The sequence below is a fragment of the Vicia villosa genome, linkage group LG4, assembly GCF_029867415.1.
Source record: "Vicia villosa cultivar HV-30 ecotype Madison, WI linkage group LG4, Vvil1.0, whole genome shotgun sequence".
NCBI lineage: Eukaryota > Viridiplantae > Streptophyta > Magnoliopsida > Fabales > Fabaceae > Vicia > Vicia villosa.
Window position 1 is genome coordinate 192,498,219 of NC_081183.1, and position 17,655 is coordinate 192,515,873.

The window sequence follows — 17,655 nt, forward strand, 5'->3', positions numbered from 1 at the left end:
ATGTAGTGCCTTGCAACTGAAACAATTCCTTCCAAAATTTACTAATGAAAACCTTGTCTCTGTCAGAGATTATAGACTTAGGCATTCCATGTAGTTTGACGACGGTTTTCATAAATGCTTCAGCTACAGTCTTGCTATTATAATCTACTTTCAAAGGAGCAAAATGACTATATTTGGTTAGTCTATCAATGACTACCATAATAACAGTATAACCATTAGAAAGAGGCAATCCTGTAATAAAGTCCATTGCAATATCCTCCCAAATCTGGTCTGGAATTGGCAATGGTTGCAATAAACCTGCAGGAGCTCTAGTGTCATGCTTTGCTTGCTGACAGATCAAGCAGTTCTGGACAAAGTGTTTGATCTCTTGTTTCATGTTTTTCCAGAAAAATTGAGCTGCTATTCGGGTTGTGGTTCGTGCTATTCCTACATGACCTCCAATCGGGGACGAATGAAACTCTTGCAATAACTTGTATTTCACATTTTGGTCCTCAGGTATGACAATCTTGTCTTGCCAAAAGACCAATCCATCCTTCAAAACAAACTTGTGTCTCTGTACTGAGTCCACAGTATCTACCAAACCTTGTAATTGATTGTCTTGGGCTGTGCATCTTCTTATCTCCTCTAAGAAGGAAACTTCGGGTTCTGACCATGCCATTAAACATACTCGAGATAGAGCATCTGCCGCTACATTCTCTTTGCCTGGTTTGTATTCTATGGTAAAATCATAACCAATGAATTTATGGACCCATGCTTGTTGCTCTGGAGTTTGTAGTGACTGGTCCATCAAACTCCTCAAGCTCTTCTGGTCTGTTTTGATAATAAACTTGTGGCCTAACAAATAATGTCGGAACTTAGCAATAGCTTCCGTTATTGCAAACAGTTCCCTAGTGTAAGCTGACTGTTTTTGCATTCTCGGTACCATCTTCTTCGAAAAAAATGCGATGGGATGCCCTAATTGACTCAACACAGCACCAACCCCCATACCCGAAGCATCTGTTTCGATAGTGAAAGGTAAGGAAAATTGAGGCAACGCCAGCACCGGTGCAGTAGTAAGCGCTACTTTAAGTTTTTCAAAAGCCATAGTGGCTACTGCAGACCACTTAAAACCTTCTTTCTTTAGTAAATCAGTTAAAGGTGAAGCTATAGAAGCATAGCCTTTAATGAATCGTCTGTAGTATCCTGTCAGCCCCAAGAACCCTCTCAATTGTTTGACATTGCTTGGTTGAGGCCATTCAATCACAGTTTGTACTTTCTCCTTGTCCATTGCCACACCAGTACCAGAAACTGTGTGCCCCAGATAATCTACTTTTTCCATTCCAAAGGAACACTTAGAAAGTTTGACAAATAATACATTATTTTGTAAGATTTGTAACACTGTTTCTAAATGTTGTAAATGATCAGAAAAGGATGGGCTGTAAACAAGTATGTCATCAAAGAAAACTAACACATACTTCCTTAACAGTGGTTGGAATATCTGATTCATTAAACATTGGAATGATGCAGGCGCATTTGTTAATCCAAACGGCATGACGAGCCATTCGTAATGACCTTGATGCGTTCTGAAAGCTGTTTTATATCTATCATTAGGCTCTACCAATATTTGGTGGTAACCGGACCTCAAGTCTAACTTCGAGAAACATCTTGCTCCATACAATTCATCCAACAATTCGTCTACTGTGGGCATGGGAAAAGAGTCTTTCACTGTTATAGCATTCAAGGCCCTGTAATCAGTGCAAAATCTCCATGTTCCATCTTTCTTTTTCACTAACACAATAGGTGAAGAGAAAGGGCTATTACTTTGTTGAATGATGCCTTCAGTTAACATTTCTTGTATCATGAGTTCGATTTGCTCCTTCTGACTTTGGGGATATCTATAAGGTCTCACCTTAACTGGTCCTTTTCCTTCCATCAATGGTATATTGTGGTTTTGTAGCCTTGGTGGAGGTAACCCAGTAGGTTTGTGAAATACATTTTTGAACTTGTTCAAAAGTAAGACCAATTCTGGCTCCATATCAGTAGGTAATTCCAACCAACAATCTTGCTTAGTAATAGGTTCAGCTCTGTGAATGGCAAAACATGCTTCAATCGCATCAGTGTGGTAGAGACGTCTCATGTGATGCAACTGTGCTTGTTGTGGACCCTGAATCTTTTCACCTTGTAGTGTCACAAACTCACCTTTATCATAATATTTAATAGACAATGCCTGATAATCTGCTACATGAGGGCCCAATGTAGCTAGCCATGCAGCGCCTAAGATCAAGTCAGCTCCCACAATAGGCAATAGATACACGGGAATTTTGATGTCATGGTTTTGGACAGCTACACACAGTTCAGGAATGGACCCCTCAGGACTAAGGGAATTTCCATTTCCTACCAAAACTTTAAAGAAAGGCGCAGGGGCTATCTCCATTTTCAAAAATTGAGCAATTCGAGGTTGTAGAAAATTGTCCGAACTACCCCCATCAACTAGGATTTGAATTGGCATTTTACCAATATGTCCTGTGAATTTAATAGTGCCAATCCCAGTTGCTCCTCTTAAAGCATTAAAAGACAAGTGTAATTCTAATTGTCTATCCTCAACTGATGTCACATTTGTCTCACTGCCTGCGTCAGTTTCACTAGCTTCCTCCTCTACTTGCAAAATCATCATGGTTCTATTTGGGCATTTATGGTTAAAGGACCACTTCTCATCACAGGTGTAGCATAAACCTTTTTCTCGTCTGATTTGCATCTCTGCGGAACTCATTCGTTTGACATTTTGGTTTTTTGGATGGAAACTAGTGGGTTTGGAGTTTGGTGTGGGTAGTAATGGGGGTGTGGTGGTTCTGTTAGGGTTTGGATTATTGAATGAGTTGAATTTGGAATTGGAGGAATGAGGTTTTGGAATTGGTTTGCATTTTTCTTCAAAGAGTTTGGCCAAGGCAACAGCTCTTTGGATGCACGTTGGTGTTTGAGCTAACACTTCTCTCTGCAGATCCTGTTGTAAGCCACTAACGAAACAGTCTAATAAAGCCTCAGGACTAACACCATAGACTCGATTGGCTAGCGATGTAAATTCCAGATAATACTCGGCCACCGTGGCTTTCTGTGTCAGCTTGAATAGCGTAGCACGAGGGCATTCGTAGCACGAAGGACCAAAATCAACCTCAATCGCACGAGTGAAAATTTGCCAGGACTGGAATGGGTTTGTGCGCTGCATCATCTGATACCAAGGCACTACTTTTTGATCCAAATGAACGGCAGCTATCATCAAACGATCCGCATCTGGAATGTTATAATACTCGAAAAATTGTTCCGCTTTAAAAATCCATTCAATCGCGTGTGTACCGTCAAATCTGGGAAACTCAAGCTTAACACTTCTGGTTTGAAAAGGTTGCTGAGGACGTGAGTTCCTTGCATCATGTTGTGCTTCCGCCGCATTCTTGAGTAAGGATTCGATTGCCGATTCGATTCTGTAAAAACGGTTTTCATTCTCTGTTTCAACGTCGTTTATTCGTTTAGCTTGTTCGCGATCTCTGATGTCCATGGCGTCGAAGAACTTCAAAAGCTGTGACTGAACATCATGCTTAATCTCATCTTGGATTTCCTTCAAGCGAGCGACGTCAGACATGATGTGATGAAAGCACCAATGTTATGCTAACAATGTTAGTGCAGAGGAATAAGGTACTATTTCATTAATATCAAGATTCAACTTCCAGTGTATAACTTAGAAGGAATCAAACGATTACAAGCATGGAATGATAAGGAGAGAAATCTCAGTGTGAGGAAGAAGAGAGAAGAATATTCTCATACAAATCATTCACACCCTCAGTCTCAATCCCAATACTATAAATACTAGGGTTAATGGATGAACCCCTGCAGCTTGCAAGAAGGACGACGCGTCCTCATTCCTCTTCCCACTTCCTGAATTTGCGGATCTATAACGGCATTTGTTGTGCTGGCAGTTTCTGGAATTTTGTCCAGCTGTCCACTCTTATGACGTGGCTTTTCCGTTACACAATGCTTTTCAATGAACACTATTTATAGAATTCAAAGAATTCTCGATAAAAAATAAACAGTAATTAAGGAGAAAAAACAACAATTATGATAACTAGGGTTTAATCAGAAGCATGACTACTAAAATGTAGAGCTCATTTTATCATGTAGAAAAAGTACTTCAATATATTTCAAATGTGTGATTACACTACTAGAATTAACTTACTTAAATACCTAAATTTAAACATAATAAGTTTAATTAATGAGTTTCATACTAATAAGTTTAATTAATGAGTTTCATACTAATAAAATACAATAGCCATAAGTATAACTATTTATATTATCATATTTACAACTCATATCATGTTAAAGCCCACCTACTAGAAAAGAGCCCACATACTAGAAAAGTTTTATGAATATGCCTCTTTAACATTTTTATTTCATGAAAGATACATATACGAGTTTTTCCTATCCTTGTCTTAGAGAGAAAACTATTTTTGATTTGTATAGAAAACTCTAACTTTAAGATTTTGTTTGGAGATTTGAATGGAAAGTGAAGATTTTTATATAAAATGAGAATGTTGGAGTGGAAGATAGAGTTTTGGAGGCCTTTTTTTTTATAACACAATTTTTTTTAATTTGATGGAACCCAAAAATTATATTTGATATAAATTCTTCAAATTTATTACTTGCTATTTATTTATCATTACAATTGCAAATGTAGTCTCTAAAAAATGTTAAAATTTGTAGAGAATTTAACCTCCTATCTGACACCTCTACATATCACGTACTTTTACCGTTTTATCTTTTTTAAAAGTACCGCTATCATAAAATATCAGTATATAATATTAGAAATTTCAAAACTACACCGAAAATTAAAAAAAAAAACTAAAAATTTCAAAATTTTCGGTAAAAAATTACGAAACAAACTGTAGTTTGCGGCAGTTACCGAATATTTCTAAATTACCAATAAATACTCTTGTATTTTTTACTAGAAATTTTTAAATGTATGAATTTTTACTGGAAATTTCCAATAAATTATCAAAAAGTTTATTCGCACCTTTTAACTCAAATTTATTAATTATCCATAAACAGTTTGAGAATTATGAAAATATGCGAGGGTGCAAGATTTAATTGAGAGGGTGGCAGGTTAAATAGTCAAATTTGTATTTATTTTTTGAGAATTATACATGCCACCCCAAAATTTTACATACCACCTCCACATTTAACGCTATTCCTAAAATATTCCTAACACTATTTACTCAAAATTTTTACCCTTTACGAAAAAAAATTATTGTGGCAAAAATCATCAAAAAAGCAAATTTCCAGTACCCCTTTTTGGCCGATACCGAAAATTCTTTGTTTTTTACAAAATTCCGGTATCCGTTTACCGGAAATTTCAAAATTTCCGGTGCGATTTACAAATCATTACGCCGTCTCGGAAATTTCACAAATTTTCGGTAGAAAACCAATACCGGAAATTCCAAATTTTCGGTGTGTACCGGAAATTTCTTTAGAACCTAAATTTTCTGTATGACAGATGAAGTTTTATATCTTTGCGGTCCTGAACCGGCAGCTTCAGCTTCTTCTCCGGATTCATGTACTTATCTTACGCAGTACTTCATCACAGATACAATATGTTTATTGGACTTCATACACAATTTTTTTTTTTTTATAAATTGATGAAGTTATCTAATTATACGTTTTTGTGGTTGTCAGATTTTTGAATCACGAGATAAGGTTCTAGAATGGTCACGATCAATTGGAAAAACTCATGGTATTGTTGTTGTTACAATCCGATCTGATTTTGCTAATGGACTGCGAGGGAGGAAGGATAGATTGATTATGGGTTGTGACAGAGGAGGAAATTACAAAAAGAAAAATGTGAGATCTGATGGTAACTATACTATGAAGATTATATGCCCATTTAGGTTGAGATCTGTTCTGAGTAGTATTGGTTAGAAGGTGATGGTTACATGTGGGATGCACAATCATAGGCTAGATAAGGATTTGGTATGTCATGACATCTTGGGCCGTCTAAAAGATGATTAAAGAAAGTTTGTGAGTGACATGACGAAGTACAATATGGCACCAATGTACGTCATGTCTGCTTTGAAAGATAAAGACCCCGAAAATCTCACGAGTATTACCCAGATACGCTGAGATAGAGCAACATACAGACTAGGCAAGAGAGGTGCAATGACAAAAATGCAAATGTTATTGAGCCTTATTCACCAAGAGAAATACATGTGTTGGTCTAGAAATAAGGAGAATTCAGATATTGTGGCTAATATCTTATGGACACACCCTGACTCTGTCAAGTTGTTGAATATGTTTCCTCTAGTGTTGATTTTTGATTGCACGTACAAAACAAATAGTTAAGAATTTTAATTTTAATTTCACCCATCTTAAAAATATGTTGAGTGAGTTGGTTGCTGAATGGGTTTTTTGATCATGAAGGTACCAGCTATCACTGCTTGAGATTGTTGGTGTTACATCAAAAAATGGACGTTTTCAGTTGCTTTAGAATATTTGGAACATGAAAGGGAGGATAACTTCACATGGGCACTACAAAAGCTTAAAGAGTTGTTCTATTCTGAGAAGTTGCTTCCAAATGTCATGGTGACGGACCGGGAACTTGCATTAATGAATAAAATTGATTCTGTGTACCCAAATATGTCTCATTTGTTGTGCACGTTTCATATTTCAAACAACGTTAGCATGAAATGTAAAGAGTATGTGCAATTAGAAATACAAGAACATTTCATCGATCAATGGAACAGCATGATGTATTCAAATACAAAAGATGAATTTGATGTACATCTGAACCACTTCGAGAGTGTATGTGGTGATATTCCATCATTTGTCAAGTATGTGAAAGAAACATGGTTAACACCATATAAAGAAAGGTTTGTTTCTGCATGGACTAACATAGTCGCTCATTTAGGGAACACAACAACAAACAGGTACATTCTTCTAACCGGAAATATGTTTATGTTAATTTGTGAGTTGTTTAATGTGTTCATGATTTCTAGAGTGGAGTCTGCACATTGGAGACTGAAGAACATGTTGACGACAAGTCGTGGTGATTTATGTGCGAGTTGGGATGCTGTGAACACAATGTTGAAGCTGTAGCTAGGTTTCACAAGAGTATCGTTTCAAAAACGTATTGTCAACATTGAGCATCGGTACAACACTCCATTCTATTATAAATTGCACAGTTTTGTTTCAAGACAGTGTTTACAACTCATTGGAAAGGAACTAGAAAGAGTCAAATTTGTTGGTGCGAGCAAGGAGAGGTGTGGTTGTTACATTAGAACAACACATGGGTTACCGTGTGCGTGCCAGCTCGCTGATTACCATATTCTAGGCATACCTATACCTTTGGAAACTATTCATGTGTTTTAGACAAAATTGCAAATTTCAGAACATGATGTGAGTCCTGACGAGAGCAAATGGGATTTAGATGAGGAGTGCAAAGAGTTGAAGAGAAAATTAAGTACTCTGGATATTGTGGGTCAAAGGGCGTTGAAGAAAAAAGTTCGTGATCTAGCCTATCCGTCCACAACTTCAATGTGTCCACCGCCGGTGAAATACAAGCCAAAGAGAGGAGTTGAGAATAGTAGAAAAGGCGAGGAAATTGGTGTGCATCGTGATCCAAGTCAGTGGGAATATGTTGATGCTTCGCAGGGGAGTCAGACTATGAAGAGATCGTGCACACAAACAAGTGGGAGTCAATCATCAACCATGTAGATTGGTAAGTAACCTTCTACCAATTCTGCAAAAGGCGAGTACTTGTCACAATTTCCTGCTTTCTTTCATCCATACATCAATGACATTATTGATGTTGAACCAGATGGAAACTGTGGTTTCCGTTGTATTTCATCTGCATTAGGATGGGGGAAAGATACATGTTATGATGTTCGACGACAATAGCATACTCAAATCCATCAACATGAAGAATTGTTTTCCAAGTTGTACTATGACACTGTCTCTTATGTTAGTAATTCATTACTCGCAAAACACTTGGGTGTTCATGGTAGGGAGAAATAGACGTCAATTCAAGATATGGGTTACCATTTTGCTTATAGATATAGTGTTGTATTTGTTTCTCTTTCCATGAAAATGAACATAGCATTTTTTCCCGCTTCTCATAGCTCCACCCTCATACACGAGTCGACATACAATCATTGTTGTTGGTTTTGTCGATGATAATCATTGGGTTCAAGTAAAGTTGAGACTCAATTGTTTATTGCCTCCCATCACTGATCGTTGGAGGAAGAATTGTTCTAATGATGCAAAGACATGGGAATCAGCATATGCGGGTTGGTTCAGACATTGGGAAGAATTGTCTAGGAAGTGATTGTAGTTTTTTTTGTAATGCATCTATGTATGACATTTATTCTATTTATATATTAAGACGATTCGTTATTTCACGTGTATTTTATTCAAGTTTTAAAAAAAAATCAAGCCCCAGTATTACCGGAAATTTGAAATTTCCGGTATTTTTCATATACCAAAAATTTAAAATTCCCGATCTTTATGAACTGAAGTCACACTGGAAATTTAAAATTATCGGTATCGGATATTTCAAATTTTCGGTTTCAATTGTAATTGTTGCTACATACAAGAATTTTGAAATATCGGGTACCGGTAATTTTACATTTTAGGTATGAAGCATCAGACACGGTAAATTGGTAAATCCAACAAAATTTTTGGTATTTATATGAAATTTCCGATACCGTATTGGAAAATTTCAAAAATCCGATGTTTTAAAAGGATAATTTGATAAAAAATACTCTACTTAGAGGGTGGCATGTATAAAATGGGGGGCATTTTCCTCTTTATTCATTTCATTAAAAGAATAAACATGGCCCATTGAGAAAAAAAAGGCCACAATACTAACTAAACTTAACAATATGAAACTCAAGTCGACCAATATTCTCAAACTATATCATAAAACTAGTTTCAATATAAATAACATCATAATTTTATTTTAAAAAATTAATATAATATATTAATTATTTTATATAATTTAATTTCTTAATGACACAATGAATAATAAAGAGAATAAAATGCTTAAGTGTAATAAAAGAATTCACACAAAATCGGATCGATTTGATCTCACAATAAAATCATTCAATTTTTTGCGAAACACATACATCATATAAATTATGATATTTACTTGTAGGAGATTGTTTTGGTTTGATTGAGGACCCGTTTGTTTTGGTTTTTTTTTAAAATGATTTTTACAGTGTTACTAAATTTTGTGAAAATTTTTTTTACAAAAAACTTTTTATAAAAGCTTCAAATGAAAAATTTGTTTAAATAGTTATACTTAAAATGTGATTTTAGGTATTTCATCTATTTATGGGAAAAAATTTGGATATCAAAATTTCAAAAAATCACTTAATTTTGAAGCTATTTCAAATAGATTTTCATAAAAATCATTTTTGAAAATACAACTTTTTGAAAAAATTATGATTTTGACTAAGTTTTGGTCTTCAATTATGTATGTTTATGTTATAGAATGTCAAATTAAGTGTTTCATTTTAGAAAAAACAAATATAAAAAAATTTATAATATTTTGAAAAACAGTTTTAAAAAATCTATTTTCAAAAATACAAAAAAAAAAATCCATTTTTTTAAAGCTGAAACAAACAGACCCTAAATTGTGAGCGAAACATGTGAGTTTGAAGTTTGAAGTGTGGAAGTTGATGGAAAATTTAAGAAGTGAAGCAATGTAAGGAACGAAAAGAGCGATCCCAGAAACAAGGAGAGCTTTGTCACTTTGTTTTTTCACTTCAGAAAGATTCAGAGACATTCATCATATAATTAATTTGACATTGTTTGTTTATTTAGGTTTCTTTAATTTATGTTTTTTATAATATAATATGATTTAAATATATTTTAATTTTACCAATTTTTATTTTTAGTCCAATTTCACTATATTATTAGTCTTATAAATTGTATGCTACTAATTTTAGTCTCAAGTCTCCTTAGAAAGAAAAAAAAAATTAAGGGTAGGTTTGAATAAACAATTTATTTGAAGTTTATAACACAATTATTTATTAAAGTAAGCACTTATAAAAAAAGTTTGGATAGGTTATTTTTCTAACAAAAGATAAAATAATTTTTAAATAATTTTTATATATGTTCTAAATTATTTTTATGAGTTATCTTTGAGAACTTATAAAAATAAGTTCAAAATTGTTTATTGATAATATTTATAAACTGTTTTAATAAGCTCTTCTAAATAGTATTATAAATCTTATGGTATAAGTTAAGTTCAAATAAGTCAATCCAAATATATTTTAAAATTTGATAACATAAAAGTTTATTTTGCTTATTTAAATTGATTTTATTAAAATAATATATCATTGACAAGATTTTAAAATATTATTATTTTAACTATTTAATATTTAATGTAACAATTTTTTTTGATGTTATAGATAAATTAATAAAGATTATATAAGGCAATTTAAATAAATTATTGTTTAAAAAATTTATTAATGATATGTCATAGAAAACATTTGAAACATGTAACATGAAATTTTGTAAAAAAAAAAGGAACTAAAATTAGAGGAATCAAAGTTTAAAAGAAACTTTTAATTAGATTAAAATAAAATTTGATCTATTTGGAAGAAAAATAAAAATATTTAATCAAAAATAAAATGAAAATATCAATAATAGGAAGAAGAATAAAAAAATATGCAACATAAAACTAATTATTGAAAAATAAAATATCATATTTTAAAGTGTATATATAAATAAAAAGTATAAAATTAATTATTGATAGTAAATTTATATTTAAGAATAATTATATTAATTTTTTTTTTAATAATTTCTAATCAAATCCAATTATGCCAGTAATATGGCTGCCGTGGATTCTTTTCCAATTGGTACATGTTTCTTTGGAACAACTTTTACTTTCTATTTTTATTTTTATAAATTGTTTGTTTGTATGAGTTTTAAAGGATAGTGTTTTGTTAATATTTTCCTTTAATTTAAGCAGTTAAACATATTTTTATTTTTGGTAATTATATATTGAAAATGTTTTGGTATAATTATTGAGTTTTTGTTTTTATAGAAACTAGTGTCATGTGACTTGTCTCCTCCGCTTTCTTTAGTGCGCAAGCCGATAAAAATATAAACGATATTTTTTGTATGTTTATTTTTTAATTTTATATTTATTTTTAAAATTATTAAAAAATAGAATAAAAGAGATATGGAAATTAAACTGCCGTATAACAGTTATTAAAAGAAAAGTTGAACTTAAAAACAAAATTGAAAAGGTATAAATAGAATAAAAATAGACTACATCAAAATTATATTTTATCTTTATATAAATTAGCGTCCATACGAACACTGTACGTTTGTCCGCTTTCTTTTATGGATATGTAGGTGAAAATATATACGGTATTATTTGTGTGTTTATTTTTTATTTAATTTTAATTATTTATAAATAAAAAATGGAATGAAAGAGATCGGTAAACGGCCATATATGACACTTAGGAAAAGAGAAGTTAAGGTTAACAACAAAAATTGAAAAGAGCATAATTGGAACAAAAATAATCTACACCAAATTCATATTTTGTCATATATATATATATATATATATATATATATATATATATATATATATATATATATATATATATATATATATATATATATATATATATATATATATATATATATATATATATATATATATAACCCGTTTTAACAAAAATATTCAAACTATTCTATTTTAGTTATTGTTCCTCCATTTTATTAGATTAGGTGATAGAGGTTTTTTCTAAAAAATAAATTAGGTGAAAGAGTTGGGTATTAGCTTAACTACACACTACGCCAAATTTAAGCTGTAGCAGCGCAGCTACTAAAGCGCTTTTAGCAAAAGCGCTCTCGTAGGGCTCGCTAAAAACAAAATTAATAAACAAGGAAAAATGATGCAAAAAAAGCGCTCTGGTAGGGGGAGTTATGAGAGCGCTTTTAAAAAGCGCTCTGGTAGGGGGGTATGAGAGCGCTTTTAAAAAGCGCTCTTGTAGGGGGGTTATGAAAGCGCTTTTAAAAGCGCTCTTATAGGGTGGGTGCTACAAAAGCGCTTTTGGGATAAAAGCGCTCTGGTAGGGGGTGTTATTAAAGCGCTTTTGAAAAGCGCTCTGGTAGCCCATTTAAAAAATTATATATTTTACAAACACACGCGTTTTGTTTCAGATCTTTCTTCTTCCTTCGTTGCTCCGCCGTCCTCTCTCCGAAACCCTAGCAACCTCCGCCGTTCTTCTTCCTTTCAGATCCAAAACACACGAGTTTATGGTGAGTTGAGGTTCGTGTTGTTGCTGAGTTCGGTTTCGATTCTGAATCTACAAACCAAAACCGGGTGAGACCTTTCTGAGTTTATTTCTTATTCTCTCTTCCTCTCTCAAATTTCTGAAGGGTTTGTTTGATTAGGAAAGTGATGAACAAATGTTTGGGTTTGATGAATGTTTGTCTGGTTATGTTTGATGATGATTTGTGAATGGTTTTGTTTCTGATGAATGGTTTACGTGTATGAGAAAGATGAACAATTAGGGTTTTGGTTAGTGTTTGCGGCTGTGTATTGTGATTGTTGTTGGATGAATATGAACAATGTATTTACAGTTTCTGGAGAGGTTTTTCGAAGATGATGAACAGAATTTTTTTTAGGGTTTTTGGTTGTTGGCTCTACGGCTCTACGGCTGATTTTTTTTAGGGTTTTTGGTTGTTGGCTCAATTGACTTGTTCTTTTATCAAAAACTATTTTTATGTGCATGTGGTTGTTAATTGATTTCTTATAAATTGGTTTCTGTTCTGGTATAGCACTATTTTTATTAACTATTTTGTCTTTTGTTCGGAGATGAGGAAATTTTTGGTTGATAGAGAAAATATTGAGAATGTGAATGTTGTGTAAATAATCACGTTTTTCTATTGTAGGTTGAGCTTCAAACAGTGGATGGACTGGTAAAGGATAGAACACAATGTGCCCCTGCCGATTATGTTCCACAGAATATGAATCAAGTAATGTACCCCGAAGTCTTCTGTGGCAGGATCGTTCGGGGTACAGTTATTTGATTCATATTCTGTGACACAATACAACATAGCTCAGGTGACTACTGGTTCTCCACTAAAGCATCAATACAACATAGCTCCAGATAATACAGGAAGCGTACATTGGTTGCATAAGAACTCGGAAGTTGTTTCCCATTTAGTTGTTTTGGTTTAGAAATATGTGAATTGGTTTAGTTGTTTTGGTTTAGAAATATGTATATATGTATTTTGATTTACATTAATGGTATATAATATAATACTTTTTTTGTATATAATCGATATCGATTATAATGGTATATATCGATTTGAAATGATAAATTATAGGTTCATGAAAAAATACTGCCAAAAAATAGTAAATTACAGGTTCTGAAATATTGCTGCCAAAAGTGCAGGTTTAGAAATAATAAAAAGCATAAAAAAAAACGCAACACACGAAAGCGCTTTTGGAAAAGCGCTCTTATAGGGGTGGCTATCAGAGCGCTTTTTCCAGAAAAAGCGCTCTCATAGGGGGGTATCAGAGCGCTTTTCTTGAAAAAGCGCTCTTAAAGGGGGGGCCTACCAGAGCGCTTTCTGAAGCGCTTTTGTTACCTACGCCAGCGCTGGCTTTCACAGCGCTTTTAAGCGCTCTTAAAGCCCATAAAAAGCGCTTTAAAAGCCCTTCCGTGTTGTAGTGTACTTTTATTAGTGTTAGATATGGTTTAGTTAGTTAGTTATGAGAATTTTTTAATTTTGTTCTATTTCTCCTTTATTTTTATATATTATGTTAGTTTATATTTAAGTCTTTTTTCAGTTTCTTTGTAATTATGAAAAAAAGTTATACATTTTTTCCAATTCAACATAATGTGATTTTAAGCCTTTTCAATTCTTCTTTTTTAACATGGTATTAGAGCTCAACTGAGATCTGGTAGCCATCGTTTTATTCTTCAATTTTCTTCATTCTTATGTTCTTTGTGAATTCTTTCACATTCATCATCATCATCTTTTATCAACTATGGAGATACATAGTTACTTATATTTTATTATAAATTACGTGAATTTATATTGCTTCATCGTTCATTTTTGTTTCTTCTTACTTAGATAATACGAATTTTTATACTTGATCTTGTTCTATGCAAATCATTTTGATTTCAAAGAACAATGAGAAGTTCATTGATGTATTGTTTCCAAAACCACTTGTTTCTGATGCTTTGAATGCTCATTGGATCCATTACAATACGATGGTGCTCTCTTGGATACATCGATCGATCTCGAGATATTGCTAAATAAATTTTATGGATTGATTTTGCAGTTCGCATTTGGAAGAATCTTAGAATTAGTTTTTTCGTATATTGATGTTTTCCTGCATTTTTGATATTCAAGAAGATTTGTACAAGTATCATCAATGTAATATTGGTGTTTATGATGTATTTTACACAATTGAAGATGTTTTGAGATGAGTTGGAGAACTATTGTCGTATTCCATTTTATTATTGTAGTATTCCTTATTCTTGTGGAACTATACATTTAATTTAAACCTATCGTGAGTAAGATTACATAATTCATTTTCTAAAAGGTTTGAAAATGAACAATTTTCTCATTTAAAACCACAACTCAAGATACGAATTCCTTAATTGAAATTAATAAAACTTTTTCACTTGTTATTCATCATCAATGTGAATTACTTGGATTAAATTTTAATTCTCAAAATAGTGATATTTCATAATCTGTAAGTGCTTTGCAAGTTACTTCTTCTCAGCAAGGTGGTTACAATGGTATGAATTTTCAATATGGTAATCAAAAAGGTCCAGATTCTTGTGATAAGGGTCACAATCGAGTTTGCACACATTGTACACCCAAAAATTACATAATCGATACATGTTTTCTCAAACATGTCTGTCCTCCAGGATATAACCTAAAAGGGAAACATTAGTTTAATTCTTAGGATAATACAACTTCCAATGATAGCTTAGGTTCAATTGATTCTTCTTAACATGAATTATCTTCTTCAAGCTCGTTTGATTTCACACTAGAATAATACAATAACATTATTGAGTTACTGTAATAAGCAGAGACTAATTCTCAACCGAAAGTCAACTATGTGACCATTACTCCCTTTTTTCTAAAGTCACACACATCCAATATCCCTTGTAAGAATTTCAAATTTTTGATCCTACATATTGATGCAATAATCATATATCCTTTAATTTTGAATCTTTTAATTCATACAAACCATATAAATCATATTCATGTCTTTTGAATCTTTTAATTCATACAAACCATATAAATCATATTCATGTCAATTTAGCAAATGTATCTCAAATCTTTACATTTATTTTAAGAAACATTATAATCTCTCATTCTTTAACCTTACATAATATTTTGTACATGTGAAATGCTATTTTTACACTAATTGTGACGTCTACACCGAATAAATAACAGTTTTGTTTTTCTAAAATGTTTAATTATTATTTTTTATTTTTGCTTACACAAACAATTTGCATGAGCCCATATGTATTTGATACGGTGTATATCATATGGTGTTAGATTTTGGTGTATGCATAGCAAGTCTCTTTATACATTTCTAGTTTTCATATTAAACCAATCTCTATTACTAAACTTTCTAGTATTACTAAATGTTACACGCGTTTTAATTCTAGTATGTGTGAAATTTTGTATTATCATTTAAAGGAAATGATTGGTACAAATAACTTGTAAAAAGACTATATGTGTTTGATTTTGTAGCACTTCTTTCAAATTCTCTTGTTTCTAATTCTATTGGCATTTAAGACTGAGTCATTTATTAGATATAAGCATACAATATTTTCAAAATAGTTTCCATTCATTAAATTTAAATATAATATACATCCTTATGATTCTTGACATTTTTCCAAACAATTACAATTTCCAAACAGATACACAATGTCTCTACTCACCAAAATCATGACTTCTTTCCAAACAATTAACACTCGGTCACTGCTTTCTTCATACAATCTATTGCTCATCATTGGGCTTGAAATTCCATGTCGAGTTCTCATCAACCACAATGTCTCTACTTGTAGGTGTTACACTACTCACCAACATATTGCCATTGATTGGATTGAATAACGTGTAAGCTTCAATTTTGTGATAACCTACTAAAATTATATGCTCACTTTTATCATCAAGTTTTATTCTCCTAGCATCAAGGACATGCTTGTAATAGATGGAGCCAAGCATTTTTATATGACTCACACATTGTTTCTTGCCACTCCACACTTCTCTAGGGACATTTGTTCTTTAGTATTTTAGTAGCGCATTTGTTTAACACATAAGCAGTAATGGTGACTCCTTCACTCCATAGAGCGCTTTGCAAGTTCTTTTGTTTCAACGTGCATCAAGACATATCTAATATGCTCCTATTCATTTTCTATATTCATTTTCTATGTTATTCCATTAGAGTGGTGCTATCTTGACACCGGTTATTTACTTACACCGTATTTACACCATAAAATTTTCAAAGCATGTTAACTTGGACACAAAAACCAAAGCCTGAAAAAATATTAAAAAAAACAAAGTGTATAGCTAACCGTATATAAATACGGTGTCGTTGTAATTTTCAGTGTCATCCTAGCAATTCTCATTCCATTATGTTGAAAGGTGTTGGGAGCAGTTACTTCATGATCAATTCTATGTTCTACACAACATTTCTCAAATAGACTGGATGTGTATTCATCACCTTCATTTATTCTTAGAACCTTAATCCTCTTCTCACTCTGAGTTTCAACCAGTATTTTTAATTTCTTATAGATTGTAAACACTTAATCTTTGTGTCTAATCATGTAGACCTAGAGTTTCCTACCGCGCTCATCAACAAATGCGAGAAAGTATTTATTGCCACCAACAGTGAGATCCTTAAAAGGACCACAAACATCTAAATGTACAAGTTCTAGTATGAAAGATGACCTTGTTGGCATATGAGTTACAAAGGACTTTCTGGATTTCTTCTCTACCAAGCAACCCTCACAAAGTTTGTCAGGAATGGCAAGACTTGGTATACTAGTTACCATATCTTGATTAATGAGTTGATTGAGTGGCCTATAAATGGCCAAAGCTTAAGCGCCACAACTAACTCTACTTGTTTTCTACAATTGCTTTTCAACATTGAACCTCAGTTGAATTGATAAAGACCAACCTTTGTTGAGCATCAAACAAACCTCAAAAGTTTCCTTCTTCATAATCACTGAGAAGCCTTTTTCAACTAGTTGTTCAACACTCAACAAGTTGCATTTCATCCCAGGCACATAAAGCACATACTTAATTATGGCTTGTGCTCCATTTCTTTTTCAAATAATCATGTTGCTTGCTCTTTTTACTTGCAATTAGCTACTATCTACTAGCCTAATCTTTCTTTTCTCGGTGTCATCAAAGCCTACTAGCCAAGTTCTATGACCGGTCATGTGGTTCAAGCAACCGGTGTCCAAGAACTAGGTTTTGGAATCCACATGTTCATTTGAGACTACAACCATTCGCACCATGGTGTTAGAGTCATCTGAATCTTCACGTGCAAGATTTTCTCCTTCATTATCCTTCTCATCTATAGCTCCCTTGCCTTTCTTGTACCAAAAATTCTTGACCAAATGTCCATACTTT

General features: G+C 32.7%; 1 protein-coding gene across 1 annotated transcript; it reads left to right on the forward strand.

Annotated features, from left to right (window-relative positions):
• The first annotated feature begins 5,703 nt into the window (after positions 1–5,703).
• On the forward strand, positions 5,704–8,321 carry LOC131594166 (uncharacterized). Its single transcript, XM_058866258.1, has 2 exons — positions 5,704–6,944; positions 7,014–8,321. The coding sequence occupies exons 1-2, from the start codon at positions 6,598–6,600 to the stop codon at positions 7,111–7,113; spliced, it is 447 nt and encodes a 148-aa protein (XP_058722241.1). The 5' UTR covers positions 5,704–6,597; the 3' UTR covers positions 7,114–8,321.
• Positions 8,322–17,655: the final 9,334 nt, after the last annotated feature.